At 39.3% G+C, this 19,230-nt stretch overlaps 1 protein-coding gene across 2 annotated transcripts in view; it reads right to left on the bottom strand.

The window, feature by feature from the left end:
• Positions 1 to 19,230, bottom strand: part of LOC103367524 (DNA-binding protein SATB2-like) — a 64,014-nt gene that overhangs the window by 12,245 nt on the left and 32,539 nt on the right. For both annotated transcript variants that reach the window (XM_008295573.1, XM_008295572.1), the window contains exons 4-12: positions 17,415 to 17,541; positions 14,720 to 14,843; positions 14,067 to 14,169; positions 11,763 to 11,813; positions 10,656 to 11,248; positions 7,542 to 7,754; positions 7,314 to 7,400; positions 6,359 to 6,511; positions 3,590 to 3,784 (exon numbers count right to left, since the gene is read on the bottom strand). In XM_008295573.1, the coding sequence (XP_008293795.1) occupies positions 3,590 to 3,784; positions 6,359 to 6,511; positions 7,314 to 7,400; positions 7,542 to 7,754; positions 10,656 to 11,248; positions 11,763 to 11,813; positions 14,067 to 14,169; positions 14,720 to 14,843; positions 17,415 to 17,541 (1,646 nt within the window). The remainder of the gene's footprint in view (positions 1 to 3,589; positions 3,785 to 6,358; positions 6,512 to 7,313; positions 7,401 to 7,541; positions 7,755 to 10,655; positions 11,249 to 11,762; positions 11,814 to 14,066; positions 14,170 to 14,719; positions 14,844 to 17,414; positions 17,542 to 19,230) is intronic.

Below are 19,230 nucleotides of genomic sequence, written 5' to 3' on the forward strand. Positions count from 1 at the left end.
TGCATGTATACGTACACGCAGCACCTGCAGACCTAATAGACAAACGGTGACACAGTCGGAGCTTTCCCAGAGCCCCCCGACATGCAGACGTGGCTCACGCTACTGTACATACAGTCCAGTCCACTGTACAGCTCTGCCTCGGAGGGCATCCATTTTTCATGCTGTGGTCGGTTGTTACAGTTTTTTAGAGACCCACTTATTGTCCAAACACAAAAGAGCGCTCACAACTATCAGTGTGAGATTTTGTGTATGTGTGGCAGATGGGACACATGTGTGGTCTGTGGTGGCAGGCTGGCTGGAGCCTGAGGTTGGAGAGGGGGTGGTGGTGGTGGTGGTGGTGGGGGTCTGAAGACAGCAACATGAACACACACGTATTTATACCTCATTTCCTATTAATAAATCACCAGCGTTTCACCACAGTTCATATCCCCATGTCTCTGGAGGTGGTAGGGGGCTGCAGCATTAGGAGGGTAAACTTTTATTTTTAGCCGAGAGGAGCAGAGGAATGTGTTAATGGTGCCACCACAGCTTCCTCCCCGTCTTCCCATCAGCCTTTAATACAGAGCTCTGAGCGGCTCGGCGGTGGAGTGGAGGTGGGTGGAGCCGCCAAACAACCGATACGAAATGGGAAGTTGGAGCTTTGGACTGTTTTTGATTTATGGCATATGGTATATACTATATGTGGGATATAATAGCTTTGCAGTCGGGGGGTGGGGGTGGGGGTGGGACAGTGGTTAGATGGAGTATCTTTCACCCGGAACAGCTGGGCTCGAGCCACACAGTGAGTTCAGTTTGTGTGCCGGACCCCGACCTTTAACCTTTTTACAGTGAAGGCAGGTAGCACAAGAGGCTACACATTTTGTTTAGTTTTGACCTACAGCAGATTGATTTAAAGAAGCAGTTTCAAGTACAAAAATGGGTGCATTGGTATCAAGCTTTGTTTAAAAGACTACAAAACCCAACAAACACCTCTAAAGTTCACTAATTAACACATTATAGTGATTCTTCTTTTAGCTTTTTTAGCATCTATCAATGACTTTTAGCTTCATTTCAGCTGTGTCATCTGCCATTTTTAACTTTTTCAACATTTATTTTTGACATTTATCTGCATTTTAGCAGCTACATTCATATCTTTTCAGCTTTTTATTAGTTACTTTTAGCTTCAGTTCCGCTGTTACATCCATACATTTTAGCTTTTCTGTATTTATCAATGACTGCTAGCTGTTAGAGCCTTTTTTTTTTAACCGTTTTCACATTTAACATGTTCTTTTAGCTGCATTTCAACTGTTACATCCATAACTTTTAGCTTTTTAACTATGTATCAGTCACTTTTACTTTTGGTTTAGCAGTTTTCAGCATTTATTATTGATTGTTGGCTGTATTTGAGCTGTTACATCTATGATTTATAGATTTTTCTATATTTTTCAACATTTATCAGTTATCTTTACCTTTATTTTAGCTGTCATATCCATAACCTCAAGCTTTTCTTCATGTTTCAGCTGCTACATCCATAGCCTTTTCAACATCTATCTGTTACTTGTAACATACTATTTCCACTGTTTATAACAAACTTCTAGCTCTTTCAGCACTTTCTATCGTTTGCTTTTATCCTTCTGTTACAGCAGTTTCTTTCACTACTTCAATCTATTTCTCCTACTTCATAGATTCATACTTTTAGATCCCTAACTCAACCGTTTATCCGTGACATTTGCCTAAATATTTGAGAGTGCATTACTGTGAACTATACAAACACAGAGAGAGGCAGAAAGACAGACAGTGTGGCTTGGTTGTGTATCGGTGAGTGGGAGGGTTACAGTAATGAAAAGGGCCGGCACATCACTGTGTTTCCTGCATCGATCTCCCTCAGCCCTCATTCAGCCTCGGCCTCCCTCCTCAGAAACTAATGGGGCATTTCCTCCAGTGCCACACCACCCAGCAACACTGTTTACTCTTCGTTCCACTGGGGCACGCAGGGACACACAAACACATGTGCACGCACAACGAGATCAAACGGCACTGTACACACTTAGACGAAATAGATATAATGAGTAAATAATAATGGCAGATGCGGTCTCTGAGGCTGGACATGTTCAGTTTCATCCTTTTTAGACGTATAGAGTGTGTGTTCACGGCTTGACACAGTGTGTTCAAGTAATAACCACCACGATTATTGCTAGTTTTCGTCTTGTGCGTGTCTTTGTGTTCTTGTGAGGGGATTGCATTCATAAACAGTGGGCATATTTAGAAATAGGAAACACAATCACTCACTGTTTAGCTGAGATTTACATGAGAAAATGAATACCACTTTCACCTCTGTGCATCTCGTGTAAATACAGACAGCAGAGGGTTCCCTTAGCTTATCAGAAAGACTTTAAACAGAGGGAAGTAATCAACCTGGCTCTGTCCATTATTAACAAAATCCACCTAACAGCACCTTTAAAGCACATTCATTAACCCTGTGAGACTCAGGCAGTTTCAAGCCGTTTTTAGGTTCTGTCACATTTTTCTTCACTGTGGGCTCATTTTTCACCGCAGTATAAAGTCCTGCACCTCTATGGAAACAGCATGACCATGGCTAGAAGGAGACGGAACTTTAAAATGCCATTTGTCCAGTATACCATAGTCATAATTTCGTAAATCATTAAAAAAAAAAAAAAAAAGGGAAATTTCTTTGGTTGGTTGTTTTACAAAAAATGTAAATATGGGTAATCATAATGTACAACATGTTCCCAAGTGCCGACAGGAGTTATCAATGCTCAGCACATCAACTTTAAAAAGATATTCAAGATGTTTCACCAGGCTGAATGTTTTCTGTAGTTCTAATGATTTGCATTTGTTGTTTTTTATTTTAACGAGACGGAGGATAAACTGATTTGAATGAAATGTGACGATTTTAAGCAGAGATTAGGTCAGTTTTTCTGATGAATCCACAAGTCAAACATGATTACTTCAACGACCATCTGAAAGATAAAAATGCGACATTTGGTTCTACTTTTACAGTTTCTGGTGGATACACAGTGCAATTTGGGGCTCAGATGATTAAAATGCTACGTCCTGTTTGTTCTATTCATAGAAATCCTATAGATTAAATAAGTTTTGCTTTTACTTGGGACTATGTGCTCGAGGAGACTCCAGACTGGAAATATTGTGGCACAGAACTATCTGTAAAAAGGCAAACTATGTAAAACTGTACTTTAAGACATGCAGATTTGATCATATGCACCGTCATGGGAGGTGATCGGGAGGCGCTTCTGACAAAAACAAAACAGCAGCAAAATGTAAATAAAGCATCATGAAATGAAGCGTGTTTCATGTATGTCAGTGAAAATGAGCTTTCTTTGCACGGCTCGAAAATCCAGAGGTTAGGAAGATCCAGTTAAAATATACCAGTCATATCAAACATATATTTTCAGAATGCATGTTTGTTGTGAAGAGGAAGACAAGGTGTTTACTGCCAGTTTTAACAGATGTAAATATTATGAGATGAGGTGATGTGCAGGAAATCTGTTCAGTGTGTTTCCCAGAGATGCCTTTGTGATGCCAGGTGTAAATAAAATCCACATCTGGACATGCAGCTGTAAACACTTACCTGTGTGTCCTGTGGCAGGTGGAGGACAGTGTGCAGCCTCTCGGTGTGATGGTGTCTGGACTCCTCCTCGTATGCCAGGTCTCTGTCGGCCTGCGGCAGCATCAGGAACCTCCGGATGGTGCACAGGTTCTCCCACAGAGTGCGGTTCTCCGGACTGGGGTTCTCTTTCCACCGAAGCAGCTCACACAGCCAGCCCTGGACAGGAGACGGGAAGGAAGGAGTTAAAAAGAGAGGTGGAGTTGGGCAGGCGAACTAAGCTTGTTTTGAAGTTTGATGCCACACTTAGCATAAGACCTGAACAGCTAGCTCTCCTAAAAGGTACCAAAACTCACTTTTTTCACTCTCAAAGCCCACTAATTAACATGTTGTTGAACTCACTGAACAGTTTCTGAGAGGGGTTTTGTTTTGCTCACTCGGGGTTAATTCTCTACTGCAATATGAAGAGTTGCACCTCGATGCAAACATCACAGCCATGGCTAGGAGGAGAGGGAACTCAGAAATGTCTTTTGTGCAGTGTAACACACTTACGGTGCCATGAATCAGAAAAAAAAAAGAAAGAAAGTTGAATATCTTTTGTTTTGCTTTAGGAAAAATAAAAACACTGGAATACACATGTACTACATTTTTCCAAGTGTCCACAAGTATTTTGAATGAGAAATATAAAATGAAGTAATTAAAAAAAAAAATAGTTATCTGTATTATCCCATATTTATATTTGGTTAATTTTCCCAACGGATCTGCAGGACACATGATAAGTTTAGTGTAGGTTACAAAGGTGAAAATCAGTTGTTTTTGTTTGTAGTTTTTCGCCCTGATAAATAGTCTAATTTTGGCTATTTGTTTAAGGATGCTATGCTTCATCAAGTTTTGGGGTTCAGAGCAATGTCACTTGGTGAAGAGGGAGACGACGAAGGGTCTAAAAGGGGAAAAGCAATGCAGGAGAATGAAAACAGAATGAAAAGCTAGTGGCGTTAAACGCAGAACAAAAGTTGTAGAAGTTGGAACGTGCAGGATGTGTGCGGTAAATGCAGGAAGGAGAGATGAGAAGATTCAATTATACGTGCTAGACTGGTTCAGTTTGTGACACCAGCTGTTGTGTTCAACCAGCCACCTCGGGCAGCATGCGCCGCTAATAGCCTGATCATCTCGCTCTCCCTCGCTTGCTGTCCTTGTGGCCAGCTGCAGCAGATGGGTGCACTGAGCCGTGACCCTGTGCCACCCCCAGACCCACCGACCTGGGGGACCACGCTCACCACACACAAACACACAAAGGCAATGCACATACTGTGTACACGCTCTGCACGATACCTTTCTCACGCTTACACCTGGTAACTCAGCCGCATGCTACTGTCCAGAGACACGCTGAATGAATTCAAACTACGTCTTTAAATGAAGCGATTTAGGTCCATGTACATTTACTCTCGGATTCATTGGAGGCCGTATAGATACTACTCCTCCGTCGTCTTATTTGTGAGCCTGCAGTCACGACTCAGGGCAGCAAACATACTGCAATCACCTCTGCATGTTATTCTTTGTTTAGGTACTTTTTATTTTATTTCTGTGGTTGCATCCATAACCTTATGTTTTTTCATGTTTATTAAGGCCTGTAAGCTGCACTATAACTGATACATCTTTTTCATTTTTCAGCATTTATCGGTGAGTATTAGCAGCACTTAACTGTTACACCTCCATTTTCAGCTTTTTCAACATTTTTCAGTTTCTTTTAGCTTCATCCCAGCTGTTACATCGAGCATTTTTAGCTTTTTAAAAACATTTTTCAATTACCTTTAGCTTCATCTCAGCCATTAGAGCCATCATTTTTAGCTTTTTCAACATTTTTCAGTTGCTTTTAGCTTCATTTTAGCCATAACTTTTTGTTTTTTTCAGCATTTATCAGTGAGGGTTAGCTGCATTTTAGCTGTTACATCTATGGTAAAGAAGTAAATTCAATATTTATCTGTAGTTGCCATAATGATTTGATTAATTGTGTTGATTTTGTGCTTTTCTTTTTGATGAAAGTAACTGTTGTTGTTACTAAGACATTTTCTTAGATTTAAAGTCAACATCCTGATGTTAATTGGGAATGTAGGTCTCATACTTTTCTATTTTCCATTGAATTAATTCTTGTTTTTGTGGTAAATATTTTAAAAATGAATAATCAGTCAGCTGATCCTCCCTGTGATAGGACTGTTACAGGACATGACAGAGCGATTATTGTAGTGATGCAAACATGAAATAGAGTTACACATTTTCAGTGGACTCACTGTTACTAATTGTGCAATACTGTACTCTGCTATAGCAGCTAACTGTAGTTTAATGTGCAGGAGGCAGCGTGTAGTATTTACAATAATTTCTAGAGAGATTAGATTTTTAAAAATAGTAGTTAATGGCAGTATTTTCTGCTATTCATGTTCAGCAGTACACTGTGTTATCAGAGCTCTGGAAACACACAAAAATACACAGCTTCATTGTGTATTGTGGACATAAAAGGGACAGCGGATACAGCTTTACATTAGAGGTTGTTCGCTCTATGTCTCCCTCAAAACGAGAAGTTTATTGTTTTTTATAAGCTATTTGAACCCTTTTGTGACATTTCTGTCCCTAAGAACCCCTGCATAGCTTGACACACAAGTGTTAAATACATCTTTCTGGAGCAGAGGATATGTGATTGTCTTGGCTTGGGATGGGGATGTAAAATAAAGAAAAACTCTAAAGGCCATGACCTCTTAAAGTGACTGTGGCCTCTTTTTCCTGCAGTGCTTCCCTCACCTGGCTCTTGTTGGCGGCCACCTTTGCGAACAGAGCCTGGGACACCTTGGCTCTCTTCATCTCCTGCTGGATTTCGTCATAGATGCCTGATGTAATGTTGACCAGCGATTCCAGCTTCAGTGGGAGGTCGGGGGCCGGGCCAGACGGTTTGGGCTGCGAGAGGGAATCAACATATGATGTCAGTAAGTACAAATACAAAAAAAAGGGGGGGGGCTTAATGTTGTTTAATGTTCTGAGAGGACAAGATATCAGATAAACCACCATAAAGGCATACCCTCTATTATTTAAAGATTGTCGTTTTCTGTACAAAACTACTACCATGAAAGCAAATGTGATGTTTACATATGAGAAAAGGTTATCAGCTGATGATCAGGCCAAGTGGCTCTGAGAACAGACATGCAGTGTTCGCTGTGCGAGCATCAGCTGCACATCTGCAGCGCACGTCTCCACATGAATTTTGTTTACAGATCAAAGTCATTAAGTCCTTCTCTTTTGTCTTTCTTTGTTGTTTCTGTTTGAGTGAACATGTATTGGCTCTCAGAGAGCTTGTATACACAGCGTTTGAAGTCGTCCACAAGACATGTACAGACCAGCTCGCTTACATTCCCCCAGTGTAAACGATGCTAAGATAATTTTACATAGCCATAATAAGAATAGTGCTCAAATTCACCCACAGCCATGAATGGGCATTTGCCCTGACATCAGACGGAACTTCTTATCACTGACATTGCTAAATTGTTATGTGCACATGGAAGGAAATTTCCAAATACTGCATAATGTCCTTTATGTTTACAATCTGTTCCTATGATAGCTTTGAAGATGTTTCTTCCATTATATTAAAATGGAATTTGTTAAGATAAAACCTTTCATAACCCGGGACAGGTTTTAAGACGCACTACATGACATGCTGCAGCCTATTTCTGTGAGGGCAAGTTAAAGATTGCAGATAACTCACAGAGTTAGAGATCTTAGTCTTGTTCTTCCAGATGGAGGCCCAGGTATCAGGGGTTATCTGGTCGTCCAAGCTCCTCTCCCACACTTTCTATGCACACACAAACACACAACACATGGCATGTTACATTATGATTACACATGATAAGAATCCCACTGTTTCCGTGCTTGTTGGCGGGGTGCTGTGGCAACCGTGTTAAAAACATGAGTAGTTCTGAGTGTGGACAGACACCTGTGAGAGTCGTGGAGCTCCGGGGCTTGAGGAGTTGGAGGCAGGAAGGCCCACCGAGGGGTTCATGGTGCGCTCTCTCTCCTCCTGGTAGATTCGGTCTCTCTCGCTCTCAGGCAGGTTGAGGAAGTTCTGCATGGCTTTGAGATTCACCAGCAGAGACTGTGAGGCTGTGCGAGGATCCTCCTCCTTCCTTAGGATCTCCGACAGCAAGCCCTGACCAACACAAACACACACATTTACACTGTGAACTTTTTCATTTTCTTTTTCATTTTCTAAAATTTAGTTTAGCCTCTATTTAACAATATGAATGCCAAGAGGTACCTAAAAAAATGTCTCTTGACTTTGAGTAATTGCTATGTGACTATTGGTCACAGCTGAGTCAGTGATCTTTCTCAGTTGCTCTGAGGAGCACAGAATTTTTTTGTTTTTGACAGGATCTAGTGCAAAAAACATTTTATTTTGGTCGAATTTTTAAATAAGACATGTAGAATAAAGTGATTTTAGGCTTAGATTTGATAAATTTTCACAACAAAACTGCAACTCTCACAAGGTACATCCAAGGACTGTTGGAAAGCTAAAAATTCAATGATTTTTTTCTGTCTGTACAGTTATTTACTCTGATAAATGTTTAAGCAAACATGCCTTTTAATCTATTTTACAAGAGACATTTAGCCAAGACTAGTAGCAGCACAGTTTAACTGCTTAAAGACATAAATACATAGAACAATTTAAAAATGAGGCTTATGAGAAGATTAAACTGCAATACAATATCATAAAGTTGGAAAAACATATGTGTGTAAACTAAGCCTACAATAAAATTTTATTAAGTAAAAGTAGATTTATTAAATACAAATGCCATGTAGTCAGAAATATCAGGAAAATGTTCTCGGAATTAAACCGTACAATGTGTTATTAACATATATAACATTACTTTAGTACTTCTGAATCATTGTCAGTATTACTGCTTACTTTTCTATTCTAGTCTTGTTTTAGCTTACTTCTTTTTATTTTCAATAACGTATCTTATGTCTTGTTTTTTATATTATGTAATTTAGGTTTCTAGAAAAGTTTTATCTTATCTTCTGTCATCCTATCTTCAAATTATGGTACAGTCCAATATTATCTGATACTTACATGTTAATATGTAACCAGCTTTTTGTTGTTTGACTTACCCTTTGTATAAGGGTGGAACGGTCTTTTTAAGTATGGATGAATTACTATTAAATATGCTTAACCGATTCATTGTTTTGTTTATGAAAACTTTTGAAATATTGGGAAATGTACATTGCATTTACCCAAAGCTGAAATGAACACCCTCAAAGTCTTTTTTTTCAACAATATCACAAATAAAAGTCAATTATTTAAGTAATTAAAGGGAAAAGCAGCTAATGGTCACATTTAGGAGCTGGAACAATGAAATGTTATAAGAACAATGATTGAAACAGTTAAAAGAAAGCATGATAGTTCTTGTTAAAACTTAATGAAACTGTGGAGCTTTATTTTTACAGTATTTGCATACAGATTGATTGCTCTCACAAATGCACAACCTTCTACATATGTGTCAGTCAAACACCTGGCCTCTCGACCGCTGGATCCACGAGCCACCTCCCATTACATTGATCTAATGGGGCGTGCAGTGACGGTTCAGCTCAGCCTGAATGCATCAGGTGTTTGTGCTGCTGCGGGGGCGGGAAGGGAGATTCAATGACCCGGCGAGCAACCCCGCCACGCTTCTGCTAATCCCACTGAAATACCACGAGGCGGGTGACCACCAAATTAGCCTGGTGTGAAAAATGATCGTCTATCAGTGACATCAACTGGCATTTATTTCTATCAAATGCAGCAATTATCTCCTCTCACCTGATCGTTTGTGGAAACGGATGATCTGTTTATTTCTGGGGAAATGTAAATCAGCGAGCGGCAGGGTGATATTTTCTTTACTGACGCAATGCTGCCGTAAAATGCAATGTGTTAATTTTTAGATTTTCTATTTCGAGCTCACTGCTCATGCTGTCAGAATCCACTCCTGTCCTTAACTCTCTGAACTCCAAGCAGTTTCTGGGTGTTCTTTGATCTTTTCACAGTTTTACTCACTGTGGGCTTATTTTTCATTTCAGTCTAGTCCTGCACCTATGGAAACAGCACAACCATGGCTATAGGGAAAGAGAACTCAATCTTCAAAAGCTTTAGCTTCTCATTGGAAAGATTTTCAGCCTTTTTGGCCAAATGTGACAGTAGACTGAAAATACATAGGGTTTTGTATTGTTGGTTGGACAAAAACGATGTCACCTTGAACTCTGAGAATGAGCTTTTTAGTGTTTCTTAGACTTTTATGGACAGAACAGTTGAACAGTTCATTAAGGAAGTATACAGCATTATTTGCAGCCATAACTTTATACATTTACTCCAAAGTTGTATTTAATTGATTGGTAGTTTTACAAAAACTGGGTCAACATGTATAACATTTTTCCAAGTGTCCACAAGTGCTACAGATACTGGGGAAAAAATGCTGACTCTAAGTAGTAGTTGATATTTTACTGCACAGTTGTAATTAGTTCCCTTATTTATCTCATATAACTGCTGTGTGTAAACACAGCCTGCGGTTCGGTCAAAAAGTTTCTGAATTTTTGTCATGAGACTGTTAGTCGTAATCGAGTCACTCATGGCATCATGGTTGAGCTGAGGAGAGCACAGTTTTTAGTTGTTTTTTTTAGTCAAGAGAGAGAGATAGGAAAGTGGGGGAGAAGAATGGGGGAGGGACCTGCAGGAAAGGGCCACGAGCGGGACTTGAACCCATGACCTCTGCGTCGGGGACTACAGCCCCTGAACATGGGACGCCAGACAGAAGACAGACTCTGAATCTGATTACTGCAGTTGGTTTACTTTTGCTGTATTTTGAATTTTAAGCTTAGATTTGATTACATTTTCTGACAAAACAGCACAGATGCGTAGTTCAAAGACTCTGAGAGAGCTTTCTGATAAACTGTGTCATTATGGCAATTTTCTGGGTTGTGGGGTTCAAAGGGTTAATGCAACTCCTTGCTCCTCCTCCCCTCCTCATTTTACTACTATCCCTCCTCACCCTCTGGACCGCCATCAGTCCAGTGTTCATACCTGTGTGCGGTTGAAAGCCACTCGGGCGAACACAGCCTGGGAGACGCTGGCTCTCTTCAGCTCATCTCTGACCTGCTGGTAGATTTCGGAGGAGACCTCAGCAGCCGAGGGGTTGCTCCCAGGGTGATCGCCCCCGGCTTTGGACGAACCCCGAGGGATGGGCGGGTGGTTGAGGAACTGCTGGTTGATGGCCTGGGGGTGCTGGTGGGCCAGCAGGCGACTCACGGCGAGCTGCTGGTTGATGAGGTGGGCCATGGCGAGCTGCTGGCGAACCAGCTGCGGGGAGAGCTGAGGGGAGAGCAGCCCACCTGGACCCAGCAGGGGCTGCAGGGCTCCAGGCGGAGGCGGCGGCGGAGGTGGAGGCACCTGCCCCGTCCGGAGAGGAGGGCTGTGGTGGAGGGGGCCATGGGGCGAGGGCTGCTGCTGGGGAGGAGGAGGCTGTTGGGGTGGCTGGGAGGGCGCCTGTGGATCTCCAGATCCCGCTTTGAGGAGGGGGTTGCCAACTCCCAGGTGGCTGAGCTGAGCCAGGCCGGCCAGGTGAGGAGGAGGCCTCTGACCCAGCACACAGAAGTCCGAAATGTTGTCTCTCTCAACTGGGGAGGAGAAGAGAGGAGTGGTCAAACAAACATGTTCACCTAAAGGGTCAGTCTGTGTCATTTCAGATAGCAGGGCTTCCTCGCCATCTTAGGTTTTGTTCAAAGTTTACCAATTTACATGGGACCCAAAATGAAGTTCGGTAGAATATTTTGCCTGTTTTGGAGTATTTCAAATTTTATTTTGATATGGACACAGAAAAAGCTGTTCTAAGCAAATCTTAATGATTGAATGGCAACGCCAAATACTGGAGCCATGTGGATCTTCAGATCCTGCTTCAAAGAGTGCCCTTTAAAATAGAAAATAACAAAGTACTCATTTGAAAAGAAACTTTGTAAGGAAGGGTGATATTGGAGTCCCACAAAGTGTCGGTGTATATAAATGGCTGTGTCCATTTATGAAAATAAACCCTGGAGAATGTATGGAAGTCTGAATGTGTGTTTTTGAGACTCATCGGTACAGGGCACTTTTAAGGTTTTTGGCGCAGTCACAAAGATTGATTCCATTCCTTACTTTTGATGTCAGCAGCATCTCGTCCAGACCACATCTTCTCCAGGTAATCTACTGCTCGACAGAACAAAGAGAAAAACCATGAGAAGGGAATATGCTTTAAGTTCAGGATTACAAGTCCCCTCCACTATTTAACATGCCTGAACAATTTCAGAAAGTTAAAACTAGGAATTAAAAACAATTTTGATTGTAGAGGATAACCTAATTCCCATAACTGAATGTAGTTTCTTCACTAGAAGTTTTTATAACTTAAAAAAAATTGTGGCAAGCTGCCTCTTTGACCAAACATGATGTTTTTGGATTGTATGATCTGGCATAAGGTCTATTTTTGTTAATTTTTTGATGAGACATGTAGAATAATGTGATTGATGTGAAATATCACAATTTTAAGATTAATTTGGTTATTTTTCCTGACAGAACAAAATGTCACACTAGACTCACTTACAGACTGTTGGAGAATTGATGATCTTCGGGTTCTTTCGGTCTTTATACTGATAAGTAATATATGAATAAAATGTGATTTGATTTAATTTGAAGGATTTTTTTTTTTAAAGACGACATTCTTTTTGATGGTTCAGAGGCTTAAACAAGCTGTAGCTTCACAAATATGAGGATTTTATGCCTTTTTTAATCATATGGAACAATAAACTGAAAGTATCTTGGGTTCTTGATTGACAAGACGTCACTTGAGCTCTTATTGAGAATTTTCACAATCTTTTAGACTTTTTATTGACAATTACTTGGTTAATTGAGAAACATATTTAGTATTATTTTCAACCAGACCTTGATAAAAAAATAAAAAATACCAGCGTTAACTGTTAGTCTTTATTTGTTTGACACACTTTGACAGAGCTGCAGATGTAAGGCTTCGTCTCTGAAGTGACTGACTTGCAGTCGCCATGTTGTGTCGGTTTATTCACAGTGAGAGTGAGCAGGCTGATCGCAGCGGTGGATGTTTTTGCTCAAAGTGCAACCACTGAGCCGTTTTCACCCTCCCAGTGCTGTTTTCACTCTCAACAGTCTCCACCTCAGGAACTTGTAGGAGAAAACACCAGCAGGCCGAGCTGACCAGTCACAGTTTTTGTGGTCATGTGGTGTCTCGGTGGTTGCCGTAGCGATGTGTAGCTGCATTTTTGAGGAGGTGCATGTCATCTATAGCGCAGCAGCATGGCTTCTTGCATGTGCTCTGAAGCCCTCTTAAAGGGACCTGTTTTTACACATCAAAGTCTGTTTCTGGGTGTTGAAGAGAAGTTGTTTAAAGACTTTTGTGTTTCCACAACCCAGTTGCATTGTGGGTAATGTAGGCTGCAGGTTTTGACAAGACGGAGAATCAACAAAACTGTCCATCCGGTGTCATAAAAGTGCATTGTTAATGTTGTTAATGTGTTTAATCTGTACAATTAAAAGCTGATTTTCCCTCAGAAAGAGGATAAACTTTACAGTATCTCACAAGAAAAGTTAACATCAAGGAAAAGCCAAAGAAAATCAACATCATTTTATGTGTTTTATTTTTTATTATTTCCTACCACGTATTGATTAACAGTTTAGCTGAAAATCAGATCAAACATTCTGCTTTTTTTTTTTAGATTATCTTTTTTTTTTTGCTGATTTTGAATACATAAAGCTGTTTCAATATGAAGTCGCCTCTGTAGTCTTGAGTAGAGCTGTAATGAATAATCAATTAGTTGTCAACTGTTAAATAAATTGCCAAATATTTCAATCATTTGCTTTGAGTAATTAAATATTTTGCTCTACAGGCTGCTTTCCTGCATATAGCTAATTCATAATAAAAAAACATTTAAAAGCTCATTTCTGTGATTGCAGCCTCCTAGATGTGAATAATTTGTGGTTCCTTTTCTCGTCTATGACAGTAAACTGAATTTCTTTGGGTTGTGGACAAATCAAGACATTTGGCATCTTGAACATATTGGCAAAAACAGATTTTTCACATTTTCTCTTTTTTAAGAGACCAAACAACTAATTGATTTTTCAAGAAAATAATCAACACATGAATCGACAATAAAAAAAAGTATTGTTTGAATTGTTTGTTCATTCTTTATCTTATTGGTCACATGTCACAAGTAGTACTTCTTAAAGATATTTAAAACATATATAAGCAAAAGCATTTCAATAGAAGTTTGTGTTGCTCTGAATTTTGACACCAAGATTTTCATTTTCACTGCAAACGTGTATCCATTTTTAATCACCTTGATCACTAATAATCATATCAGCCTTGAAAAAAAACAATTTTCTACCCCAGAAATCATCATCATCATTACTTGTTGGGTCCTTTTCTACCGTCCTCACCTTTTATTTTCTTATACTTCTTGTACCAGCGGCCAAACTCTTGACATTTGGCAGTGGAGACGTTGGCATAGTAGGAGCTATTCACTATGGAGGAAATCATACTCTGACAGAGAAGGAGAGAGAGAGAGAGAGAGGGAGGGGGGGAAGATAATTAATAACCAACATAATATGAAATGCTTAGACTCACGCAACAGCCACATGGCATGCACACACAAACACACACAATAGAAATAGACAAACATTAATCATGACTGGAAGCCACCCATGGAAACTCGAGCCAGCACGGTGCAGAGAGGGAATCTCCAGCCGCACACACATATGCTTGCAATTGATGCAGCGATCAACACCCCCACCAGAGATCCATTTAAACACAGTACGCAAACACATCTCACACACAAGTGATTATGGGACCAGCATAGAGGGCTAAACATGCAGCTGGGGAGTTTAACGCTTAATTTTGTGGGGTGGAGTTTGATAAAAATGTCAGTAAAGGATAGTTTCTGGATTTTGTAATTGCCCAAATGGGAGCTGACTTCAGGCCTTAGCTGGAGCGTCTCATGTGAACATGTTAAACGCTTAAAGAATCATGGCATTGCTAAGTGCTTTCCCGATGAGGATCGTGTGATTTTGACGTACAGAGAAGGTGCTGTTACCTGTGACAGAGGACACTCTTTGGCCAGAGTACTTTGGTTCATCTCCTTCAGCAGCTCTTTGAGAGCGTTCCTGACGGTAGCATGGTTCCACTGTTCACAGGGAAGATCCTCCAGCTTTGAAAAACTACACCAGACCCCAAAAAAAACAAACATCAGTTACATCTGTAGGTGAACTTAATACGTTGAGACATGAAAGGATTAACCATAAAAACCCCTCAAAACTGTAGTATTACACGGGATGTTTTGTGGAGAACCACTTGACCATATTCATTTAAGTAGTTTGACATTTGGGAACGCTTTTGTTGTCGAGTTTGATGATAAGAAGCTGGTCATCTTAGCTCAGTGTAAAGGCTGGAAACAAGGGAAAAAGTAGGAACAAAATCTATCTCAACTGCACCCTAGCGTGAAACTGACCAGGTGTACATGAGAACCATTTCTGATATGTGTTTTACTGTCTCAGAGATTTTGTTTGCATGAAACATTTTTTAATCTAAGGATGCTTTTCACGAAAGCTAAACCAAGAGAGCACATTACTCTGGTGTCAAAGGCTCTAAATGGGCTCTCCATTCAATTTAGAATTTATTTTAAGATTTTGCTGTAAGTCTTTAATTGTCTTAATGTGCCTCTTGAATATTTATCTGATATAGTAGTTAAATATGCCTCTAAGATCCTCTAATTATGGTGTCTTAAATGTTCCCCAGAGTAGAACTAAGATGTACGAAGAGGCTGCATTCTGCGTTGTCGACTCTCAAGCAACCGATTCAGTTGATATCTACAAACAAAACCTTCAAACTGATATTTTCATGCTTACATTTATGTAGTTTTTATGTAGTTTTATTTAAATTACTAGTCTCAAACCTATTTTTTACTTTTGGTATGAACTTGTGTATTTATTGTATTTAAAATATTTTTTTATTACTATTGTACCAGGTCACAGAAAAAAGCTAAATGAACCAATCAAACCATCTGGAGCTTCAAAGGGCAGCTAACCAAAGAGGGACAGTCATGAAGAGAAAGAGAAAACATTCACCCAATTGAATTATTGTTATGAATTATTATAAGACACTCTTGACTGATCACCAATAGTGAACAGTTTATTAGAATTATTGTGCTGACTCAGAGATTATATCGGTGGACGAGTAATATAAAGGTTGGTTTTGATCGTTTTAATTAATGCAATAATTTTCTTTATTGTGGAGATAAGTCTACCTTATTTCCCCCTACACATAATACTGATAATAATAGTAATTAAGACAAGCTTAGCCTGTAATAAATGATAATAAATGTAAAGAAACAGAACTTAACATATAAGCAAAATAAAATTAAATTACAGAGCCATCCATTATCTATACATCGCTTAATCCTCACTAGGATCATGGGGGGCTGGAGTCTATTCCAGCTAACTTAGAGTGAAGGCAGGGGACACCCTGGACAGGTCACCAGTCTATCACAGGGCTACTAAACTACATATATGTAGTTAAAATAAAAAATAAAATAAATATAAATGATTGAATGAATATTGTATTGCATGTATTGTATTAATTTGTTTTAATTTATCTAGTGATCACATCTTTTTTTTTTCTTTTTTTTTTTTTAAGCCAAATGTGATGAGTGAGTCTAAAGCATATCCTCCTTTATCATCTATTTTACTCTAAATTGGACCATAATTTACTAAATGAACACTCATTTTTAGATGGGAGCAGCCCTGTAGAACCAAAAGTAGTCTAGACCAGGTAGCACAAACTCTATGCTAAGCTAACTGGCTGCTGTCTGTAGCTCCATGTTTACCGACCGTAGAGTGGTAGCAGTCCTGTCATCCAGCTCTCAGCAAGAAAATGAATCCACACTTTAATGAACACCTAAAACCCACTGATCATGCAAACGTTATGTATCAACCACAAACCGCTGCTTCCTGCCGATGGACTATCTCCCTGCAATCTTCCTGTTTTTATTTAATTTCAACCTCAAATAAATCATTTCAGCTCTGAGCTCAAAGTGCGCCAAAGCTCTGCCATGGATACGCGCATAAACACGTAAACAAACCTGGCTGGTATGTGCCAAGACAATAACAATAATAGCCCCTCTCATCTGGAGTTTATCTGTTTTTATCTGTCCATCAGGATCCTGCTTCACTTTTTCTGGAGAACTCAGAGTTCCTGGCACACCGGCGCTCCTCGAAGGAGACAGATAATAGATAAATCCCCACCGGGTTGTTTAACTGTGGCTTTAGTGTTTCAATATTGCTGCTTTCAAATTTGATAGATATGCTAAATTCTTCAGCTGCAATCAGCCGCAATGACATCAGCCGCCCAGTGGACCAAGTGTCTGATTCAGTGCAGCAGTGGATCCACAAAACATCAATGAGGGCTACACTTTCATGTGAAATCTAATGAATGAATTGAGATCCAGATACACTGTGAAAAAGGAAACAACAGCAAAGAACTTTCTTGCAGGAAAAAAACTGTCCTGTAAATTTCAAAAACTGTGAAAAATGGTTAAAATAATGGCCAAAAAACTGTAAAATAATTATATTTTTATATTATATAGCAAATGTAAATACAGTAAAGCAGTGTAATTTTATGGTCTCACATTGTTAAAGAGCAATTTAGCATTATGACCTGGATTTGTACATTCCACATGTAAACTAGTACTCTTTAGATACTCTTTTAAAATACTTTTTAAAGTGTATGTTCACCTTTGTAGTTGAATTCGTAGTGTGACCATGTGGTAAACCTCCATCAACATGTCGGCCACTGTCGCTTCTGGAGCATCGGTCAGAAAGTGGATGGGCAGAGGGTTCCACCTTCCCACCTTGATGATACCTGGACATAGACACGGGTTTCTGTCAGTTTTTACATACTTTCAAACGACGTTTTGACACAATACAATACAGATGCACTGGTATAATTGAGGTATTATGACATTTTAAAGTTCCTCTCTGGTTGCTGATTAAAACACAAGAAAAATTACACAATGTTGTAATATCATGTTAGTCATACTGACTTTCTCATATCCGTAGTTCTGCCGGTTAAGTTTAATCCCTGTGGTTAAAAGTTTGGGGAAAGTCATTGAAAAAATCTAGAGTAAGAATCAAGCCACGTCTTAAATATCTGACCAACACCAGCATGATTCTGTAACATGAGGAAAGAGCTGCGAGAGCCTGAACACAGTCATACAAAATGCTTAATCATGCTTCAGTTGGCCAGTGAGCGGATTGTGCAGAAAAACTAATTGAAAACAGTTTCAGTGAGCGTTTTGCAGATACATTTCACATTTTACGACTTTGCAGATGCAGCACATTCACTAAAACGTTTAAGTGTTCATAAAAATGTCTCCCAAACAAGTTGCTGCTGCAAATCGGTTTGTTTATCAAAGCAGGGTTCTTATTCTGTGGAATTACACATATTTAACATTATTTTAAACCATTTTTCAAAGATGGATGTTTTGTCTTTCAGGCAGCTTCAAATAACAGGTAATATCTTGTATAATCACAGAATAAAAATAAATCATTTATATGTTGACTTTTTAAAAGGCCAAAACTGTAAATAATGTCCATATCAATAATCTGTATTTTTATACATTTTTTAAAATATATATATTTATTTATTTATTTTACAATGGATGACCTTATAATTACGCTGTTTTACTGTATTTAAATCTGCTAAAACTATTATTATTTCACAGATACTTTCTGTTATTTTCACAGTATTAGCCATTTTTGAATGCTATATTATGCAACAGTTTTTTTAATGGGATTTTTTTTTTTTTGGCTCCCTTGCTTCCAGATTTTCACTATTTTCCAACAGATTTTTATTTGACAGTGCAGGCTATGCTGGGCGGTTGTGCACAGAGAAGCCTCAAGTCTCCATTCAGTTACTGCAGCATAACAGTTGGTTTGAAAAGAGCGAAAAAGGTGTTTTACTGTCAGATTCACCTCAGCAGAGTTATATTATCTGCCTGGTGAACTGCCAAGAAACACACAAATCTGATAAATGTGCAATCAATGTAAATGTTTATTCAGGCTTAACAGACTTAAGCTCTCGTTATATTTATTCATTTACAAAGATTAGCGTGCTGACATTTTGCACTCTTCCATCTCTGGAATGTCCAAAATGCAACACAGGTGAATGGACTTCACCTGCTGCAACTACAGATTTTGTTTCATTGTCTTTTCACCTGTCGATTATTCACTCGGTTAATTTGTTAGTTGTGTGATCCATAAAATGTCCATAAATGTTGCGTACTTAACGTTGATTTTTAAAAACCTTGCAGATTAAATTAATAGTTAACTAATTGATTATTTGATTAATTACTGAAGCTCTACTTTCATATGTAATGCTAAAGAAATGAACATTTTAAAATCTCAGCAGCAGCTTTTCTCTACTGAAACAGTCCTGATTGACACAGAATTGCTGACCAGTATTTTAGAATACAGAAGATTCTCTGTGAGTTTGGTCAAATTGTGTTTTAGCTGTGTCTGATATTTCTGTAAAGTTCTGCGGTCTGTGTCG

This window comes from Stegastes partitus, unplaced genomic scaffold (genome assembly GCF_000690725.1).
Source record: "Stegastes partitus isolate 25-593 unplaced genomic scaffold, Stegastes_partitus-1.0.2 Scaffold1060, whole genome shotgun sequence".
Classification (NCBI taxonomy): domain Eukaryota; kingdom Metazoa; phylum Chordata; class Actinopteri; family Pomacentridae; genus Stegastes; species Stegastes partitus.